Below are 18,966 nucleotides of genomic sequence, written 5' to 3'. Positions count from 1 at the left end.
TTTCCTCAGGACAGAAGGAAGTTATTTTCAGCCCAAATAAGGGTTCCAGAAATATGGGTGAACCTATGAACTATGGACCAAAATCTGTGAAGAGATATTGGTGTGATCTGGTGCTCTTGGTCTCACTTAAAATGGCTTAGAGACTTCTTCCCAAAAGGGTGTGAAGAGCCGTCTATTCCAGGGGGCTGTGTTTTGGTTGATAAAAGGATTAGGCCGCATCTTGAGGACAAAGTGGGGAAGGCAAGTTTAAGAGAACAGCGCTCTTGGTAGGCTTACACTGACGGGCAAATTTTATATCAGAATTCCAGATTTGCTTCTACTGTGCTTATAGTTGAAAGAGCATGGCTTAGAAGACACCAGCTCTGGGCTTGAGATTCGTCACCCATCACGTGAATTATCTGGGAGAGCCAACTATCTTGTTTCTCTACGTACAACACGGGGACAACTCTTTTTCTACCCACCTTACTGGGTGCAGGCAATCATTTGACTTAATCCCTTCCTTCCCCAGGAATTAACTCACCAAGTAGAGCGCTTGTTCCTACCCCACCTCCCTCGCCTTTTTTGGTCAAGGATCCTTCTGAGGATTTGCTGAGAATGACTGACCTCCTCCATAGAAAGATGTACTTGTGTGTGTGTGCACTCTCACACACATTTTTACATATTATTTTTGGGAGAATCACAAAACTCCTGAGGTTCAAGTTTTAAAAAAAAGCATCCCTAAATTAGAGAAAACAAGTACAATGAACCAAAATAATTTTTAAAAGCACATGTATGGTAAAACAAACATGTCCATTTGGTCACGAATTTAGTTTTTTTCAAGCAATATTTTTAACCTATTAACCCTCAGCATACTCCAGACTTCCAGGTTAGGCGCCCTTCCACATTTCCTCATCAGTGACTACTATTTTATACGGGCTTCTTCTATAATCCTAATGAGAGAACAAATCACTAAATGTTTGTAAATAAGTAAACTCAGTAAGGCACTGAGATCCTAGAAATGAACTAACATGACTCTTCCACCTTTTATAAAACGAGTTGAAGCAGGATCTGTTTCCTTCATTTTCATTGCTTCTTTATAGAAAGACATGCTTGTCTTGAACTTGTCTAAACACAGGCTTATACAAACTAACCCATTACCATGTATAATTACAACCGAGGAAATCATTTCACATTGACAGTTTATTAAAGGGAAAGCGCTGAGAGTTTGTGAGCATGACAGAAAGCCACTCCCGAGGAAATGTCTTTTGTCTGTGTCCTGGGTCCTTAGTAGAGCGCTGGAATGGAGCAGGGACCAACAGAGTGAGCTTCCCAGGGAGGTGCTACATATGGCCTTTATTGCCAGATACTTCCTCTAGAAGCAGGAAAGGAAAAGACCAAACAACAGACAGAAAACCTCACAGAATGTTCCTAGAAAAAAAGTTTTAATTTATACATTTAATACAATTCTCTTTATAAAAATATATATATAAATATATTTTAATATATATACATATTATATATATATATATATATATTTTTTTTTTTTTTAACGCCCAGGTAAAGTCCTGTCATTCATTTCTCTCGAAAAGGCAAATCAGTTCAGCCATCTTCCTTGAAGTACCTGCCACTTCCCCCTCCGGTCTCAGAGGAGGGCACTGGGTACAGGCTTGCCACTGTCGGGATAAAAATCCAGTAGGGAGAACTCTTGTTGCAGCGGGCAGCTGTTCTCATCCAACACGAAGAGGCTCTGCGCCTTCACCGCGCAAGGGGCGCCGCCGCCGGCCACCAGCGAGTGGATCAAGTCGGCGGCCACCATGGCGTAGGTGATCTCTGAGGGAGGTGCTGAGGAACACGGAAACACGCAGCTCTTAGGCTCCCTGCCCGCACGCCAGAAACGCACACAGCCAAGGGGTCGCTGTCCCCTTGGTTCTCAAGCCCCGCACCCACCGGAAATTTCCCTTTCTATCCCCTCTCCTTCTAGTCACAGGTGCTGAAGATCTTCTAGAATGAGGACCCTCTATGCCTGCTGATCGAGGACAGGCTGCTCAGAGTGACGGCATTTCCTACTATGGCACAGCTCTTGGCTTCTTAAAACAACAGAGGAAAGAACTGACGTTAACATCTTCCTAAGTCAAGCCTGACACAGAAAGAGCGTGTCCATGTCAGAAAAGTCATCTTCTTTATCCAGTCGACAGCTCTTACCAGTTATCTAGATAGTTTATACAACAGAACCCTGAGTCAGTGACTTAATGAATATCAAATCTTGATAATATAAAAATACTGAAATTACAGATAGATGTCACTGTATTTTTGCACTTGTCTCATAGTCTTCCTTTTTTTTAGGCTATCAAGTCCAGGTCCTGAGCTGGGTGCTCAATGCTAGGCTGGCCAGGCACGACCAGCCACTCAAACTACACTCGTTCCCTGACCAACACCACCCACCCCTCTTGAGTTGGGTCTATGGACTCCCAGGCAGCCAATCACATGTTTTTGGAGGTGAGGGAATTCTCTACAATACTTAAATCTTTTGTATTTTCACTTGGATAAGCTAAAAAAGAAAATCAAGATTAGTGATAATTTGAATGGTCTGATGACCACTTTATAACTGGTGCCCACAATTTCACTTAGGGTTGCAATTTAATTAATCCCAGGAAGTACAACTTTGACTCGGGAATGGGCAAAACGTGAACATAGACTTGATCTGAGAACAGTCCTCCTCTGAGAAGTGGAGGCTAACTGGTATTGTGCCAAAAATGAAAAGACAAGACTGAAAATACAACAAAGAACACTGACAGAGGGAACAAAACAGCCAGAAGAATGAATGGTAATAAAGACAGTGAATAAAAAAGGACAGACAGACTTCTGGTTAGGATGTGGAAAGCTGGAAAGAACATGGCTCCAACCCTAACAATTACTAGAAAAACTGAAGACACTACAAAATCACAATTTGTGGAGCCTCTAGGAGAGCCGAGGCAGTGAGGCAGCCAAGCCAACTGAAATGAGAGGAGACAGCAGGAGCACAGGGTTACCGCGGCGAGCTCAGAAAGAAGACACATCCACCCAACAAGCAAGAAGGAAGAATGTGCTACAATTTTTCATGACTTGCTGAAAGCCAAGTGTGGGCCAGTGTCTCAGGCAAGGGGAGTCTGCACCCTGGCGGGCTCTTCTCGTCCCCACCAGGTGCTCACAAGCCTGGACGGAGGGCAGGACATAGAGAAAGCTTCCAACCATGGTGAAGTCTGGAGAAAGGGAGGGAGAAGCTGCCACAAGGGAAAACACAAAACACCATTCTGGACGCTCCTTTAAGGAAAGAGAGCCTTAAACTGCTGGAGAAAGGTCGGCAAATCCTATTGCCCCAGGGCTGAACATGGAGGATAGATAAAAGAAAAATCCCTCCATCCCTGGGGGAGGGGCAGGAAACCTCCAAGATCAAGAGCATTGGTGGTGCCCTACTGCTGGGAGCGGGGAGGACTGCAAAAGACCCGCAGAGATGCAAGGCTGAGCGTGGCTGTCATGGCAGGTGTAGGGCAAGGCTTATCTTCCAACTTCATCCTCTTTGTTCCACTCAAGCTTTTGCACTGACAGGAAAAAAACCTTAATTTACAGTAGAGTGTTCTTTCTGTTCCAATATACTGTCAACACCCCTGAAACGAGTGGTTTCACCACCAACCACCTCTCAATGGTGTGCTGCCATCTTACCTATAACTCTGTTGAGCCAGTCAGGAGAAATGTTGAGAAGAATCTTCTCGATCAGCTTTGATCCTACGTGGATGCAAACCTTATATATTCCATCAGCTATGGTCATTACAGCTGGCCTACAAAACAGTAAATAACATGTGACCTTCAATAACATGTTCAAATTAAAGAAACACTTAAGTACCATGTAATTTCAAAGAGCACTGGGTTTTTATGCAGGGTTCATCTTAATTCCTAAAACAACTCTAGGACGTTCTGAAACATCCTAGAAAAAAAAGAAGGGTTGGGCGCCTGGGTGGCTCAGTTGGTTAAGCGACTGCCTTCGGCTCAGGTCATGATCCCGGAGTCCTGGGATCGAGTCCCGCATCGGGCTCCCTGCTCGGCGAGGAGCCTGCTTCTCCCTCTGACCCTCCCCCCTCTCATGTACTCTCTCTCTCTCTCATTCTCGCTCTCTCAAAAATAAATAAATCTTAAAAAAAAAAAAAAAAAAACCCTTAAAAATTAAAAAAAAAAAAAAAAAAGAAGGGTTTTTTTTTTTCTTTTTAAGAATTTCAAATGACAGGGTGCCTGGCTGGCTCAGTCGTTGAGCATCTGCCTTCGGCTCAGGTCATGATCCCAGGGTCCTGGGATCGAGCCCCGCATCGGGCTTTCTGCTCGGCAGGAAGCCTGCTTCTCCCTCTCCCACTCCCCCTGCTTGTGTTCCCTCTCGCTGTCTCTTTCTCTGTCAAATAAATAAATAAAATCTTTAAAAAAAAATTTTTTTTTCAAATGACAAATTAATAAATTTGATTAATTCCATATTCATTTTAAAATTTCAGATACTAATATAAGAAAACATTTTTACACTGTTGTATAAATTATTCTTAGAAATAAAAATAAAGATAATAATCACAATATTTCACAATAATAATTTCAAGTTATTTTTCCCCACTGGATTCTTTCCTATCAAAACCAGACTGTTTTGCAAGTAGATCAATAGGGAACTAGATAAATCATTTTCAGTATGTGCTACAGTGGAGTACTATGTGGCTGTTAAAAGAATGATGAAGGTTTATAAGTGCTATTAGGGAAGGAAGGCCATGATGTACTCTATGGAACAAACACTATGAATAAAACAAAATGGATAATATTCTATCTATTTTTATTTTTTTAAGGATTTTATTTATTTATTTGACAGAGAGAGAGACAGAGAGAGAAAGCACAAGCAGGGGAAGCGGCAGAGGGAGAGGGAGAAGCAGGCTTCCCACTGAGCAGGGAGCCCGATGCAGGACTCGATCCCACGACCCTGGGATCATGAGCTGAGCCGAAGGCAGACGCTTAACCAACTGAGCCACCCAGGAGCCCCATATCTATGTATTTTTAAAGAAAGGGATATACATGCGCTGGTATGAAGAATATACAAAAACCTCCTACGAGCAAGGAAGTAGCACTGATGGTGGAGGGGTGGATGGGGAGAAACTTGTTGCTTTATATCTTCCTCTACAGTTTGCATTTTTACCATGGTCATATTACCTCTTTTAAAGATTAATTAATTGTCGGGCGCCTGGGTGGCTCAGTCGGTTAAGCGACTGCCTTCGGCTCAGGTCATGATCCTGGAGTCCCTGGATCAAGTCCCGCATCGGGCTCCCTCCTTGACGGGGAGTCTGCTTCTCCCTCTGACCCTCCCCCCTCTCATGTGCTCTCTCTCATTCTCTCTGTCTCAAATAAATAAATAAAATCTTTAAAAAAAAAAAGATTAATTAATTGTTAAAAATAAATTGAGAACAGATTTTTTTTTTAATCTGAGAGAGAGAGAGAGAAAGAGTATAAGTGGGGGGAGGAGCAGAGGGAGAGGAACAAGCAGACTCTGTGCTGAGCGGGGAACCCGACACAGGGCTCGATCCCATGACCCTGAGATCATGACCTGAGCTGAAATCAAGAGTCAGACCCTCAGCCAACTGAAACACCCAGGGGCCCTGAGGACAGATTGTAGAAACAGACTCATTAATATAGAGGAATTTCATTTAACAGCTCAAACAATACTACTGATCTTCCCTCAAAAAACCTACTTCCCCTTTTACCCACATGATGATTCTAGGTCTTTCCTCTTTCTCCATGCTCTCTCTGTTCCTCCATTCTTTATTTCAGCAAATACATACTCAATATGTACTATGTGCCCAGCACTGTGCTAAGCACTGGGTACACAAAAGCAAACAAGACAGATCTGGTTCCTTCACTCGAGGAGCGTAAGAGTTTAGTGGGACAAAAAGACAATAAGCGTTTTAACAATGGTGCGGTGCCAAGATAATTCAACAGGGATAGAATCATCTTTTCAACAAATCATGTTGGGACAACTGGATATTCGCACGTAAAAAAATGAAGCTGGACCCCTTCCTTACATTAATTCAAAATACATCATGGACCTATACATAAAGAGTTAAAACTATAAAATTCTAGTAAGAAAATAAAGGAGTAAATCTCCATGATCTTGGCTTAGGAATGATACCTTTCTTACATACAGATACCTTTGAAAAGCACAAGCAACAAAAAGAAAAACAGATAATAAAAAATGTTGGCAAGAATGTGCAGAAACTTCATATATTCCTGGTGAGAATGTAAAGTTGTGCAACAGTTTTGGAAACCAGTTTGGCAGTTCCTCAAAAAATTAAACATAGAATTACCATACAACCCAGCGATTCTAAAACACATATCCACTAAAAATTTGTACACAAATCTTCACAGCAGTACTATTCATAACAGCCAAAATGTGGGACCAATCCAAATGCTGAGTTGGGGGGAGTGGGGGTGACTGCTAATGGAAATGGGGCTTCTGGGTGATGAAAATGTCTCTAAGAATGGACTGTGGGGACGGTGACAACCTGTGCATATACTAAAACCAGGGATCATACATTTTAGATGGGTCCGTTTGATGCTACGTGAATTCTAGCCCAGTAAAGATGTTTTTTAGAGAAGATGGCATACAACTAGACAAGTACAAATTGCAGTGAGTACACACACGGTGCTGTCACAGAAAATAAAGGGGGGATTAAGAAGGTCCCTCTGAGGGCACGTTCTGCATGGAGCACTGGGTGTTATGCACAAACAATGAATCATGGAACACTACATCAAAAACTAATGATGTAATGTATGGTGATTAACATAACAATAAAAAATTTAAAAATAGTAATAATAAAAAAAAAGAAGGTCCCTCTGATGTAGTGCCGCTTAAACTAAGACGTGGAGTCGTTAAGCGTCTGCCTTCGGCTCAGGTCATGGTCCCAGGGTCCTGGGATCGAGCCCCGCATCGGGCTCTCTGCTCAGCGGGAAGCCTGCTTCTCCCTCTCCCACTCCCCCTGCTTGTGTTCCCTCTCTCACTGTCTCTCTCTTCAAATAAAAAAAAAAAAAACTAAGACGTGGAGTCGAGCGGAGGGAAGAACATGCAAGAAAGCGCAAGGAAAAAAACATCGGGGTGACCAAGGAACCGAAAGAAGACCAGGGGGCTGGAACACAGGGAGCAAGGGAAAGCATGGCAGCAGAGTGTAAACGGAAACTACCGGGAGGTGTTTAAGTCAGGCAGTGATCACCCCATCAGCTGTGTAGAGAATAGACAGAAGGGGGCCAAGGCCGAAGGAGGCCAACTAAGAGACCACTACTCTGATAGTTGGAGCAAGACCTAGCAGCGGCCCGGGCTAGGCCCATGTGCTTCGGGACCAGGAGGTCCTGACTCCCTGTTCTGGTTTCATGATAACTGAGGTTTTGGCAAGGCCAAGTAAACAAGATGCCACATGCTCTGCAATGTGTGGGGTACCCTAACAACGAGAAACTGTCCTGCCTGAAATGTCACTAGTGCCCCTGAGGTTAAGGAACAGTGGAGATGGAAAAAAGAGGGTGAATTTGTGATACGGTTTTGGATGAAAATTCATAGGATTTGCCAGTAGATTAGACATGGGAGGTAAGGAAAAAGGAATGATTCAAGGGCTATGTGCAGGTTTCTAGGTTAATGGGGTAGACGGTGATGCCATGTACTGGGAAGTATGAAAATGGGAAGAACCCAGTTTGATATAGACAGGAACAATAAGAGAGCCGAGCTCAGGTATTTTTAGTGTGGGATGCCTGAAACACATTCAAGTGGGGAATTGAGTATCTAGCTACTGCAGCTTGGAGGAGAAAACCAGGGTGGAGATGCCAACGAAAGTCACCAGCACATAGGTAATCCTCTTTGCAGGTGAGAATGAGACTCAAACCATGGTATCTAATGTTGCCACTGGAAAATCAGTTCCAAGTTAAAAACAACCAACATCAAATGTAACTGGTCCACTCACAGCATGGGACTGTCATGCCATACAAATGTTCATTAGGTATTTCATTAGAGTTTTTGAGTACAAGAAGTATGCTTACATCAATCAGCATAACATCCACGTTACTAAATATTGGGTGAACATATGTGGATACCCAACTTGATTGTTTGGGTCTTTGAAAAATAAGCAATCAGAGCTTTTTCTTATTCAGGTTGCCACTGACCTATGTAGAATCGTAAGTGATGACTCATGCAATGATTTCTGAATCACGGTACTTGATAATTTGAAGGAATCTGTCATTTAATCTCAAGATTTTCTTTTTAACAACAAAAAAATTTCTTTTTAAGGAAATCAAATAATCTGAATCCTAAACCTAAACACAATTTAAAGGCTTTTAAATAAATAAACAAAAACAACTCTTGCTTTAGCATGTCTATCAACATTCTAGCAACACAAAAAATTTGCACATCTTCAATGCACTATAGTTTAGAACTATACCGTATATACCTCATAGTAGGTTATACCATAGTCAGGTGATAATGATCTGTGAAGTCCTTCTCTTGAATAGTTATTCTTTTTATTTATTACAGAGAGAGAGATAGTGAGAGAGAGAGCACAAGCCAGGGGAGTGGCAGGCAGAGGGAGAAGCAGGCTCCCCGCCAAGCCACCCGATGCGGGGCTCGATCCCAGGACCCTGGGATCATGATCTGAGCCGAAGGCAGACGCTTAACCGACTGAGCCACCCAGGTGCCCCTTGAATAGTTATTCTTTAGACTGAAGATTCAAAGTCTGTCTTCTCCATAAGGGATATTTATTGAGTAACATTTTTGTCCAATAAATAATTACATTGATTAGGAACATTAAGAATGACATAAAATAACACACACATTCTGTAAGGAGCCTTAACTATTGATAAGAAATCAATTTTAATTAACTCTATTTCTTTATTTTTTTTTTAAGATTTTATTTATTTACGGGCGCCTGGGTGGCTCAGTTGGTTGGGCGACTGCCTTCACTTCAGGTCATGATCCTGGAGTCCCAGGATCGAGTCCCGCATCAGGCTCCCTGCTCAGCCGGGAGTCTGCTTCTCCCTCTGACCTTCCCCTCCATGCTCTCTCTCTCTCAAATAAATAAACAAATCTCTTTTTTAAAAAAAAAGGTTTTATTTATTTATTTGAGAGAGAGAGAGACAGCGAGAGAGGGAACACAAGCAGGGGGAGTGGGAGAGAGAGAAGCAGGCTTCCCGCTGAGCAGGGAGTCCAATGCGGGGCTTGATCCCAGGACGCTGGGATCATGACCTGAGCCAAAGGCAGACGCTTAACGACTGAGCCGCCCAGGCGCCCCTAATTAACTTTATTTCTTATATGCCATGCATCTTAATTTAATTTTCTTTTCCATACAAGCAACTTTCAGATTAAGAGCAAAATCTATTTACTTATTTATAACACACATATGTAAAGGGAAATAAGGTTTATGGATTAAGCTTCTGTTAATATTCTTAACGTACACCATGATAACATGCTGAATACATTTGCATTTAGTTTTTAGATACTGCAGTATTTAGAAACAGAAAAGAGCATAGCCACTGGTGGCTATTTTATAAAGGCATGCAATTTACCAGGTAAAAAGAAAAAATTTATCCAAGCTTTTGAACATTTATTATTTGAAAAATGTGTTTTTCACTGAGCTGGTTTGCAATTTTACCAAAGAACATTTGCAATCCTTAATTTCTAATGTGAAGCTGGGAAAACTGAGGCACAGAAAAGTTAAACATCTTATTAGCTTCCACACTGAGAGGTTAGATGATAGAACAGTTTTAACCTTTAAATTCCAATTAGATGCTAAAGTATGGAAATCAGTTTCTTATGAGCCATTTAGATCTTGGTTAAAAATATAAACCAAGTAAAAATTTTCTTCAATATAGCTGCTTGAAGATAATAAGTCTTCCAATTACTGCTTTTAAAAATCCCTGTTATGATTACTGGACAATTTTTGCTTTCATAAATAGCCATTTGTCACTCAGGGGAAAATTTTTATTCTCTTGGATTAGTTCTAGTTAGTTCTCATTAGAAAGTAAGAATTGATATATGCAATTTTTCGGTCATGTCCAGTCATATAATAATAAATCTTTTCCATCCCAATGGCTTGCTTGGCTGCCTCACCTGTAGTATAACTTCTTCAGAGTAAATGGCAAGCAGCTATAACACTGTTTATAGATCTTGTTCTTGTCTGTTTCCAGTTCCAATCCGCATTTTGCACAGCCAGTATATACAATGTCCGGAAGAGAAGAGAAGATGCTCCTCAGAGAGCTGCGGGCATTTAGAGCTATCTTCTGAGCTGCTGGGATAGGAATCACTAACTCTAAAATCTGGGCTTTGATTAGAATCACTCCTACAAGAGACAAAAAGAAGTGTGTATAAATTATAGGACCAAAATCATAACTTTAATTTATGAACATGGTTAATGATAAGGTTGATTGAGTCACTTATAGTAAAGGATATGCCCGAGGACTCGTTCTTGGTCTTCCTTCCTTCACTCTTTCCCTGGACAATTTCACCTGCTTGCGGCTTCGGTGTTTACTCTGAAAAGTGAGAGGTAAGCTGCTGTTGCCCATAACTAAGAGTGAAGACTTATTTGGCTAGTTTGGCTGCACAGGTGGGTGTTTTCTTCCTCCCTGTCCTCTGGAATCATGCAAAATAAGGTCTCTCCCTCTTTCAGTAGAAATCCCTTCGAAACACCTGAAACTAGCTAACATCTCTCTTCCCATCCTTCTTTTTAATTGATCATTGCTGAAAGTCAAATAGCAGGTCAGTTATTCTTCCAGTCTCTACTTTATCCAAAACAAACATACCACTAGCTTATCGTCTTTTTAAACTTTTTTTTTTTTCAATTTCCCGCCCATCACCATCCATACTATGGGCACTGGTTGTAGAGCACGTGAGCACCGAGAGTTCTCATTTACGAAATGTGTGACTCACCAGGACCTTGAGCATGTTCATTCACTCTCACTGGCTCATGCATTCACCTGTTAAACAAATACTGAGTTTCTTTATCTGCCAGACATTCTTTTTTTCTAATTTACCTTTGCCATAAGGTCTGTAAGTTCATCTGAGTTTATCTTCTCCCTTCCTCTCAAGATTCAGTTTAAAGCCCTTTTTAAGTCTTTGGATTTGCTTTTCTTCATCCTTTTAGCAGGTGGTACATTTCAGGTCAGGAACTCATCCTTCTGGCTACCTATTCTCTTTTCAGGTTATCTCTTTAAGAGTCCCACTAATGGTGACTTTCCTATTCTTAAGTCCTTCTGTTTGCTTTAGTCTTTTGGCGCCCCAAGATTGTTTTATCATCTTCTCCAATCATGCCCTGTATCCCTACATGAATTACAAGAGTATGTAGTGGTCAACATACCCAATAAACTACGGCACACTCTAAATCACACCTTGCCGCAGACATGTTGTATCACTATTAATGAAAGAATTCAATCATTTTAGAAGAACGTTAACATCACTCCACACGTTTTATAAACTTACACACTTCTATAAAAGAATTAAAAGTTCATGATTAATGAGGACTCTGCTTCCAAGGGCTTACAGCCTGCTGGGCACTGACATTCTGCTGATGGCAGGACCGGATGCTGAGTAAGCACTTTCATTTCTTGACGAGGAGCCGGGCGCAGCTTCACCCCATCCAGCTTCTGTTAAGCTTTGTTAAGACAGCAGACCCTCTTAGGAAATTCTCCCATGTTGAGCTCCCTATCTCACTCCTTTTATTTAACTATGAAGCAGGTTAGGAAAAAATTACTTGTACTCCCACATGCTCTCTCCATTTCTGTCTTAAAAACACATAAACAGGGGCCTGGGTGGCTCACTCATTAAGCGTCTGCCCTTGGCTCAGGTCATGATCCCAGGGTCCTGGGATCAAGCTGCATGTGGTGCTCTCTGCTCAGTGGGGAGCCTGCTTCTCCCTCTCCCACTCCCCCCTGCTTGTGTTCCCTCTCTCGCTGTGTCTCTCTCTGTCAAATAAATAAATAAAATCTTAAAAAAAAAAACACACACAGAAACTACGAATTCAGCCCTCAGAGCTGAACATAAAGAGAATGAAAATTGGCTAAAAGGCCCTCTCTGAACACAGCCTACCAGGGACTGACTGTAACAACACAAAGTTTTTGCGTGGTTTACCAATGGGGGGCCCATCTCCAGCATTTGCAAGGATATTCCCAATCCCCAGCCTCATTCCCTAAACCGAATCTTCAGAGCTGTGAGCACCTATTTTATTAGTATTCACGATGGTGATTTTTATTTTAAAATCTAATTCTACGTCTTCAATTCCAGGAGGTAGCTGCTCGGTGTAAGCAGTAGCTAACAGAGCTGACTTCTCCGTGACACCAAGTTAAATGGAGCTCCCCACTGCCTGTGTGTAGTTAAGACCTTCCAATAAAGAAAACTCTAGGCCCACAGGGCTTCTCTGAGAAAGTCTACCAAACATGTAGGGAAGAAAACATTCTAATTCTAAACAAACTCTTCCAGAAAACTGGAGAGGAGGAACTACATCCCAACTCATTCCATGAGCATTATTCTAATTCTATTCCAAAAGCAGAAAAAGCTATTACAAGAAAAAAAAAAAAACACTACATATATCCTTCATGAACACAAACATAAAAATTCTTAACAAATGTTAGCAAATTAAATCCAGCAACATAGAAAAGGGACACGTCATGACCAAGTGGGGTTTACCCCATAAATGCAAAGCTGTTTTAACATTCAAAAAGCAATCAATGTAATTACATTAAAAGATTGCAAAAGAAAAACTCTATGATCATCTCAATCGATGGAGAAAGAGAATTTGATAAATTCTAACACCCATTCTTAATAAGAAAAAAATTTTTTTCAGCAAACTAGGAATAAAAGGCAACTTCATCAGCCTTATAGAAAGCATTGAGGAAAACCGTAAGCCAAAGTCATACTTAATAATGAAAGAACGAATGTTTTCTCCCTAAGATCAGAAACAAGGTAAAAACGTTTGCTCTTACAACTTTTTTCAATATTAGAGAAGTCATCAAGTGCAAAGGGGTGAGAAAAATAAATAAGGGGCATCCAGACTGGAAAGGAAAAAATAAAACTGTCTTTCTTCACAGATGTAGAAAATTCAAATCTACCAAAGAGTTACTATTGAGCTTAGTGAGTTTAGCAAGGTTACAAAAGACAAGATCAATATACAAAAACCACTATATTTCTACACAATAGCAACAAACAATTGAAACTGAAATTTTAAAAAGCACCAATTATAATAGCAGAAAAACAGAAAATAGAAGTCTGAAAAAAGATATGAAAGCCCTATATTCTGAAAACTACAAAACGCAGCTAAGAGAAATAAAAGATGTATCTTGTTCTTAGGTTGGCAAACTCAATATTATGTCAATTCTCCCTCAAATTGATGCATAGCTTCAAAACAATCCCAGCAGACTTTTTTCTAGAAATTGACAAACTAATCCTAAAATTCACATGGAGATGCAAAGTACCTAGAATTGCCAAAACAACTTTGAAAAAGAACAAAGTTGGAAGGCTAAAAATATCTGACTTCAAGGCATATTATAAAAGCTACAGGGCGCCTGGGTGGCTCAGTTGGTTAAGCGACTGCCTTCGGCTCAGGTCATGATCCTGGAGTCCCTGGATCGAGTCCCGCATCGGGCTCCCTGCTCGGCAGGGAGTCTGCTTTGCCCTCCGACTCTATCCCCTCTCATGTGTTCTCTCTCATTCTCTCTCTCTCAAATAAATAAATAAAACCTTTAAAAAAAAAAAGCTACAGTAGTCAAAATAGTGTGGTGCTGGTATAAAGATAAACAAATAGATCAATAAAATAGAAGAGAAAGCCCAAAAATAGATCATTTATGTGTGAACAACTGATTTTGACAAAAGGGTAAAAGCAATTCACTGGAAAAATAGTAATCTTTTCAACAAATGGGGCTTAAACAGCTGGATATTCATACGCAAAAAGGAAAAGAACTTCCAAGCATGCCTCACACCATACATAAAAATTAACTCAAAATAGATCATGGACCCAAATGTGAACCCTAAAACTCTAAAACTTCTAAAATAACACAAAGGACATAAATGTTTGTGACGCTGGGTAAGGCAAACATTTTCTAAATAGGAAACCATACAAGAACAAATGGATAAAATGGAATTCATCAAAATTAGAAACTTGTGGTCTTCAAAAAGCCTGGTTAAGAGAATGAACAGACTAGTAACAGACTGGAAGAACATATCTGCAAAGCCTATATCTAACAAATAATTTTTACCCAAAATATAAAGAACTCTCAAAAATCAATAATAAGAAAATAATCAACGTTTTGTTTTTAAATGGGCAAAAGATTTCAGTTGACACTTCATCAAAGAAGACATGTGGATGGCAACTGAGTACATGAAAAGATGCTCAATATCACTAGCCAATAGGGAAATGCGAATTAAAACCACAATGACCTGGGTGCCTGGATGGCTCAGTCGTTAAGCGTCTGCCTTTGGCTCAGGTCATGATCCCAGGGTCCTGGGATCGAGCCCTGCATCGGGCCAGCTCCCTGCTCTGCGGGAAGCCTGCTTCTCCCTCTCCCACTCCCCCTGCTTGTGTTCCCTCTCTCGCTGTGTCTCCTCTCTGTCAAATAAATAAATAAAATCTTTTAAGAAAATAAAAAATAAAACCACAATGACCTATTGTTACAGAAATTAAAAAGAAGGCCCATACCATGTGTTGACAAGGATGTGGGAAAAACAGAACTTTCACACACTGCTTGGTGGAAATATAAAATGCTACAACTACTTTGGAAAACAGTTTGGCAGTTTCTTAAAAAATTAAACATATACCTACCATATAATCCTTCAGCTTATTCAGCTACTAGGTATTTACTCACGAATAAAGAAAGACTATGTCCATATAACACTTTGTACATGAATGTTTATAGAAGCTTTACTTAAAAGAGCCAAGAACTGGAAACAACCCAGATGTCCATCAACAGATGGACAGATAGACACATCATGGTATGTTCGTACAAGAGAATAAAAAGGAATGAACTACTGATATGCACAAAAGCATAGATATGTCTCAAAAGAACTTGCTTAATTAAAGATGCCAAACAAAACAGTGTACATAATGTAGATTCCATGTATATAATATCATAGAAAATTCAAACTAATCTCCAGTGACAGATTGATTGCCTCAAAGGATCAGGAGGGCAGGTACGCAGGGAAGGGAGAGATTACAAAGGGGCAGACTGGTGATGGTTTCACGACTGTGGTGATGGTTTCATGGATCTTGTGTCAAAACTCACCAGTGTGAATGTGGATACTTCAAGTAAGGGTGGTTTATTGTACAAAAATTACACCCTAAAAACTTTTATTAAAAATCTTTTTAAATTTAACACTCTGAGCCATATTAGAAAAGCACTCTGAGATATCATCCCTGCTTTATGACACAACTTTTACATTTCCATGGATGTACCAAAAGGGGGCATAGCATGCTAGCAAAAAGTTCCAGAAATATACTTGAGAATCTTAGCCTGTGATCTCTTAGGAGTTCCAACTCATTTCATTTTGGAACATTGTAAAAATAATCCTATTTCACTTAAACCACATTTAGCATTTAATAAAATCTAAAACCATCTATAAGAATGCAGAAAATTATTCATGCAAATGGGAGAATAAAATTAAAAGTTAGTATCAAAATCCAAAGTTCCTGAGTTATTCTAATAATTTAACCTATAAAAGCACCAAAAATGGTAATCTTATTTATACAAATTCTGAGAAAGAATTTTGACCATTTTCCTCTTCATTAAAAAACTTAAATTATGTAACAATAAACCTATAGATACCTCCTATTTTTTTCAACCCTCATTTCCCCTCTAAAAACAATTGCTATAATAGCCACCAGAAAACATTCTGTTAGTTTCCAAAATTGATAATCACTGGCATTTACTGATTATTGGCATTTAGCAACCTTAAAAATAGCTTCAAGTGCTGTTTAATTGGTTATTCCTTTAACTTGGAGTTAGCATACTTTTAGCATCATCTCTGTACTTAGGAATGTAATTTAGTGAAAAGTATTTCCCACTAAAATTGTATCAATTTATCTAGTTATTTTCACTATTTTTCTCTCTTCATTCCAAAGCGTATGGCATATTGAACCTAAGACATATTCCTTTTACTACTGCACTCAAAATTAATTAAATGGTATTAAGTTCATGGAAAGTATGTAAGTATGTGTATAAAATCCATCACCAATGGGCGCCTGGGTGGCTCAGTCGTTAAGCGTCTGCCTTCAGCTCAGGTCATGACCCCAGGGTCCTGGGATCGAGTCCCACATCAGGCTCCCTGCTCAGCAGGAAGCCTGCTTCTCCCTCTCCCACTCCCCCTGCTTGTATTCCTGCTCTTGCTGTCTCTCTCTGTCAAACAAATAAATAAAATCTTTAAAAAAAAAAATCCATCACCAAAGGCAATCTTCTATGTAGTATGTAAGGATGAATTTTATACACATACATACACACACACACAAATATGTGAGTTCAGGAAGTATGTTATTACATTTCACTAAAGCAGTAAGCAAATTGCATGAATTCTGTATCAATGCTAAATTTTAACAACCATGTATAGGTAACAGTTTAATAACTTGATAAAATGCTTATCTCAACAGTGACTCTGGTTAGGGTCATTTTTCTATTTCTGGTTTATTAAGTGATAAGCTGCTTGCACATATATGCAAAAAGTATTTTTAAGTGATCCCTAATAATTACAGATTAACCTCAAAGGATTGTAGGCAGAAAGCTAACAAGCTATGTAAATATCTGGTTGAGCTGTTTACAGTGATCTATATTTTACTTTCATATTTAATTATACATTTTTTCCCATAAATGGTAGCTTCCCTTGCTTATATTAAAACAAGCAATATCTTATGTATATAAAGAACTTACCTGAACGCTTATCCTCCAGGTGTGTTGCTAAATCTGACATCTTCACAAAGGAGGGCATGCTTTTTTGAAATTTTGCTTTAAATCTAATTGCCCTTATATCATCGTCAAACAGGCACTCACAGGATGACCAAAATGTTGTATGCAATTCTAGGCTTTCTAGGATGTCATTGCGCTGAACAAAAAGATATTTAAATTCCCAAATATAATCTTAAACAAACAAACAAAAACAAAAAGTCACCGAAAAGGAAATAATCTAGGCTCAGAATCAGATTAAATAGATTGATCCAAATAATTCAATTAAATACAACTTTTACCACTCTAAGGAATTTGGGTATTAAAAGACAAAATGTGAATTATGCTGTTTTAGGGCAATAGTATAAGGATGCTGGAAATAATTTTAATAAAAATTTTCTCTAAAGATTTCTTGGTCTCTTAAACAGTCATAATTTATCATAACCAACTGCTTTTCAGAGTAGCTAATTCCTGTTTTGATATCTACAGGCAAAGGTTTTTAAAACGAGTAAGGCATAGAAATGGAACGTGTCTGCCATAATCAATATCTCTCACTGATTTTTCAACACCTTCGTTTTCTTATTTAGCTAATTTTTCAAGGACAGAAAAAAAAATAGCATTGAGAGACAATTGCATGTATTTTCAGTTCCCTCAGTCATAATTGTAATCCTTAAAACTGCAGTGGCACAGAGCTTCTTGCCAAATAATCCTATTCTATATTAATAAATTCAACTTTAAACTCTAATAAAACAAAAGATCTCTTAGCACTGAATTTTCTAGTAATAACAGCTGTTCTTTTAGTTTCCACTTACTTCAGGCCATAAAGCTAATTCACACCCCTCCCCCACACTGCCTCCTTAGTTTTTTTTCCTTAGTTTCTTCTTGAAAAATGCAGAATCTTTTTTTTTCTTTTGGAAGATTTGATTTATTTATTTGACAGAGAGAGAGAGACAGCGAGAGAGGGAACACAAGCAGGGGGAGCGGGAGAGGGAGAAGCAGGCTTCCCGCTGAGCGGGGAGCCCGATGAGGGGGCTCGATGCGGGGGCTCAATGCGGGGGCTTGATGCGGGGCTCCATCCCAGGATCCATCCCAGGATCCTAGGATCATGACCTGAGCCAAAGGCAGACGTTTAACAACTGAGCCACCCAGGCGCCCCCAAAAGTGCAGAATTTTAAAACAAGTAAGTCTATACAATAAGTCTGTATAGACAGAGCATCATTAGAAAGAGCTAAAGCATATATATTCCAAGTCACTGCTTAAAAACAATCACTATTTTTAAAATAGTTTGCTTGTCCCACTACAAAATACATGCTTAGAAATCAGATTAAGTACATAAATAAAATAACAGCCATAATCTCAACACCCCCAGATAAACACAGTTAATACTTTTAGTGGACATCCAATTGTTTTCAATTGGATTTATATGTCATTAAGTATTATTCTATATTATTTTAAAATACTGCATAATATGCCCATACTTTGGAACAGATATGCCAAAATCTTAAAAATTAATACAGTAATTCCTTGTTTGGGGGCATGGGTTATTTTTTGTTTTTTTACTATTATAAACAGTACTGTGATAAATATATTTTTAGCTACATCTTTATGCATAGCCATGATAAATTCCTAGAAGCGTAATTATTAGGCCAAAGGTATTCCAAATTCGGTTTTCATAATGCACTGTCGGTTGTCCTCAAGAAAGGTTTTGCCAATTTACATTTCCAATAGTTTATGAGAGTGGCTGTTCCCCTTCATGTTCTCTATCAATTACTCAGGAGAAAAATCATGTACTGTCATTACTTTATTTGTGTGCCTTCAATTACTAATAAGTAAATTTTTTTTCATACATTCATTGGCCATTTTTATTTCTTCTTTGGGACTTCCTGTTCATATCTATTGCCCATATATACTTACAGACATTTGTCTTTTGTTTACTGCATTATTTTTTGACAAAATGCAACTTTTTTTTTCTGGTTTTTCACTTGCCTTTTAATTTGGTATATGATGATTTTTATGTATAGTTCCTGTTGCTGCATTTTGTTTAACCTA

The 18,966-nt window shown here is 39.3% G+C and overlaps 1 protein-coding gene across 8 annotated transcripts in view; it reads right to left on the bottom strand.

The window, feature by feature from the left end:
- Window positions 1-1,181: 1,181 nt before the first annotated feature.
- SHLD2 (shieldin complex subunit 2) overlaps window positions 1,182-18,966 on the bottom strand; it is a 31,934-nt gene continuing 14,149 nt past the window's right edge. For 3 of the 8 annotated variants that reach the window (XM_021699774.2, XM_044916518.1, XM_044916522.1), the window contains 4 exons: window positions 16,906-17,112; window positions 10,115-10,343; window positions 3,679-3,794; window positions 1,182-1,821 (listed from right to left, as the gene is read on the bottom strand). In XM_021699774.2, the coding sequence (XP_021555449.1) occupies window positions 1,622-1,821; window positions 3,679-3,794; window positions 10,115-10,343; window positions 16,906-17,112 (752 nt within the window). In that variant the 3' untranslated portion in view covers window positions 1,182-1,621. The remainder of the gene's footprint in view (window positions 1,822-3,678; window positions 3,795-10,114; window positions 10,344-16,905; window positions 17,113-18,966) is intronic. The other 5 variants (XM_044916520.1, XM_044916521.1, XM_044916523.1 and 2 more) reach the window with 3 other exon arrangements.

Source organism: Neomonachus schauinslandi, chromosome 6 (assembly GCF_002201575.2).
Source record: "Neomonachus schauinslandi chromosome 6, ASM220157v2, whole genome shotgun sequence".
NCBI classification, from domain to species: Eukaryota; Metazoa; Chordata; class Mammalia; order Carnivora; family Phocidae; genus Neomonachus; species Neomonachus schauinslandi.
Note: the sequence above shows the minus strand (reverse complement) of the source record. Positions and strands in the feature narration are given on the sequence as shown.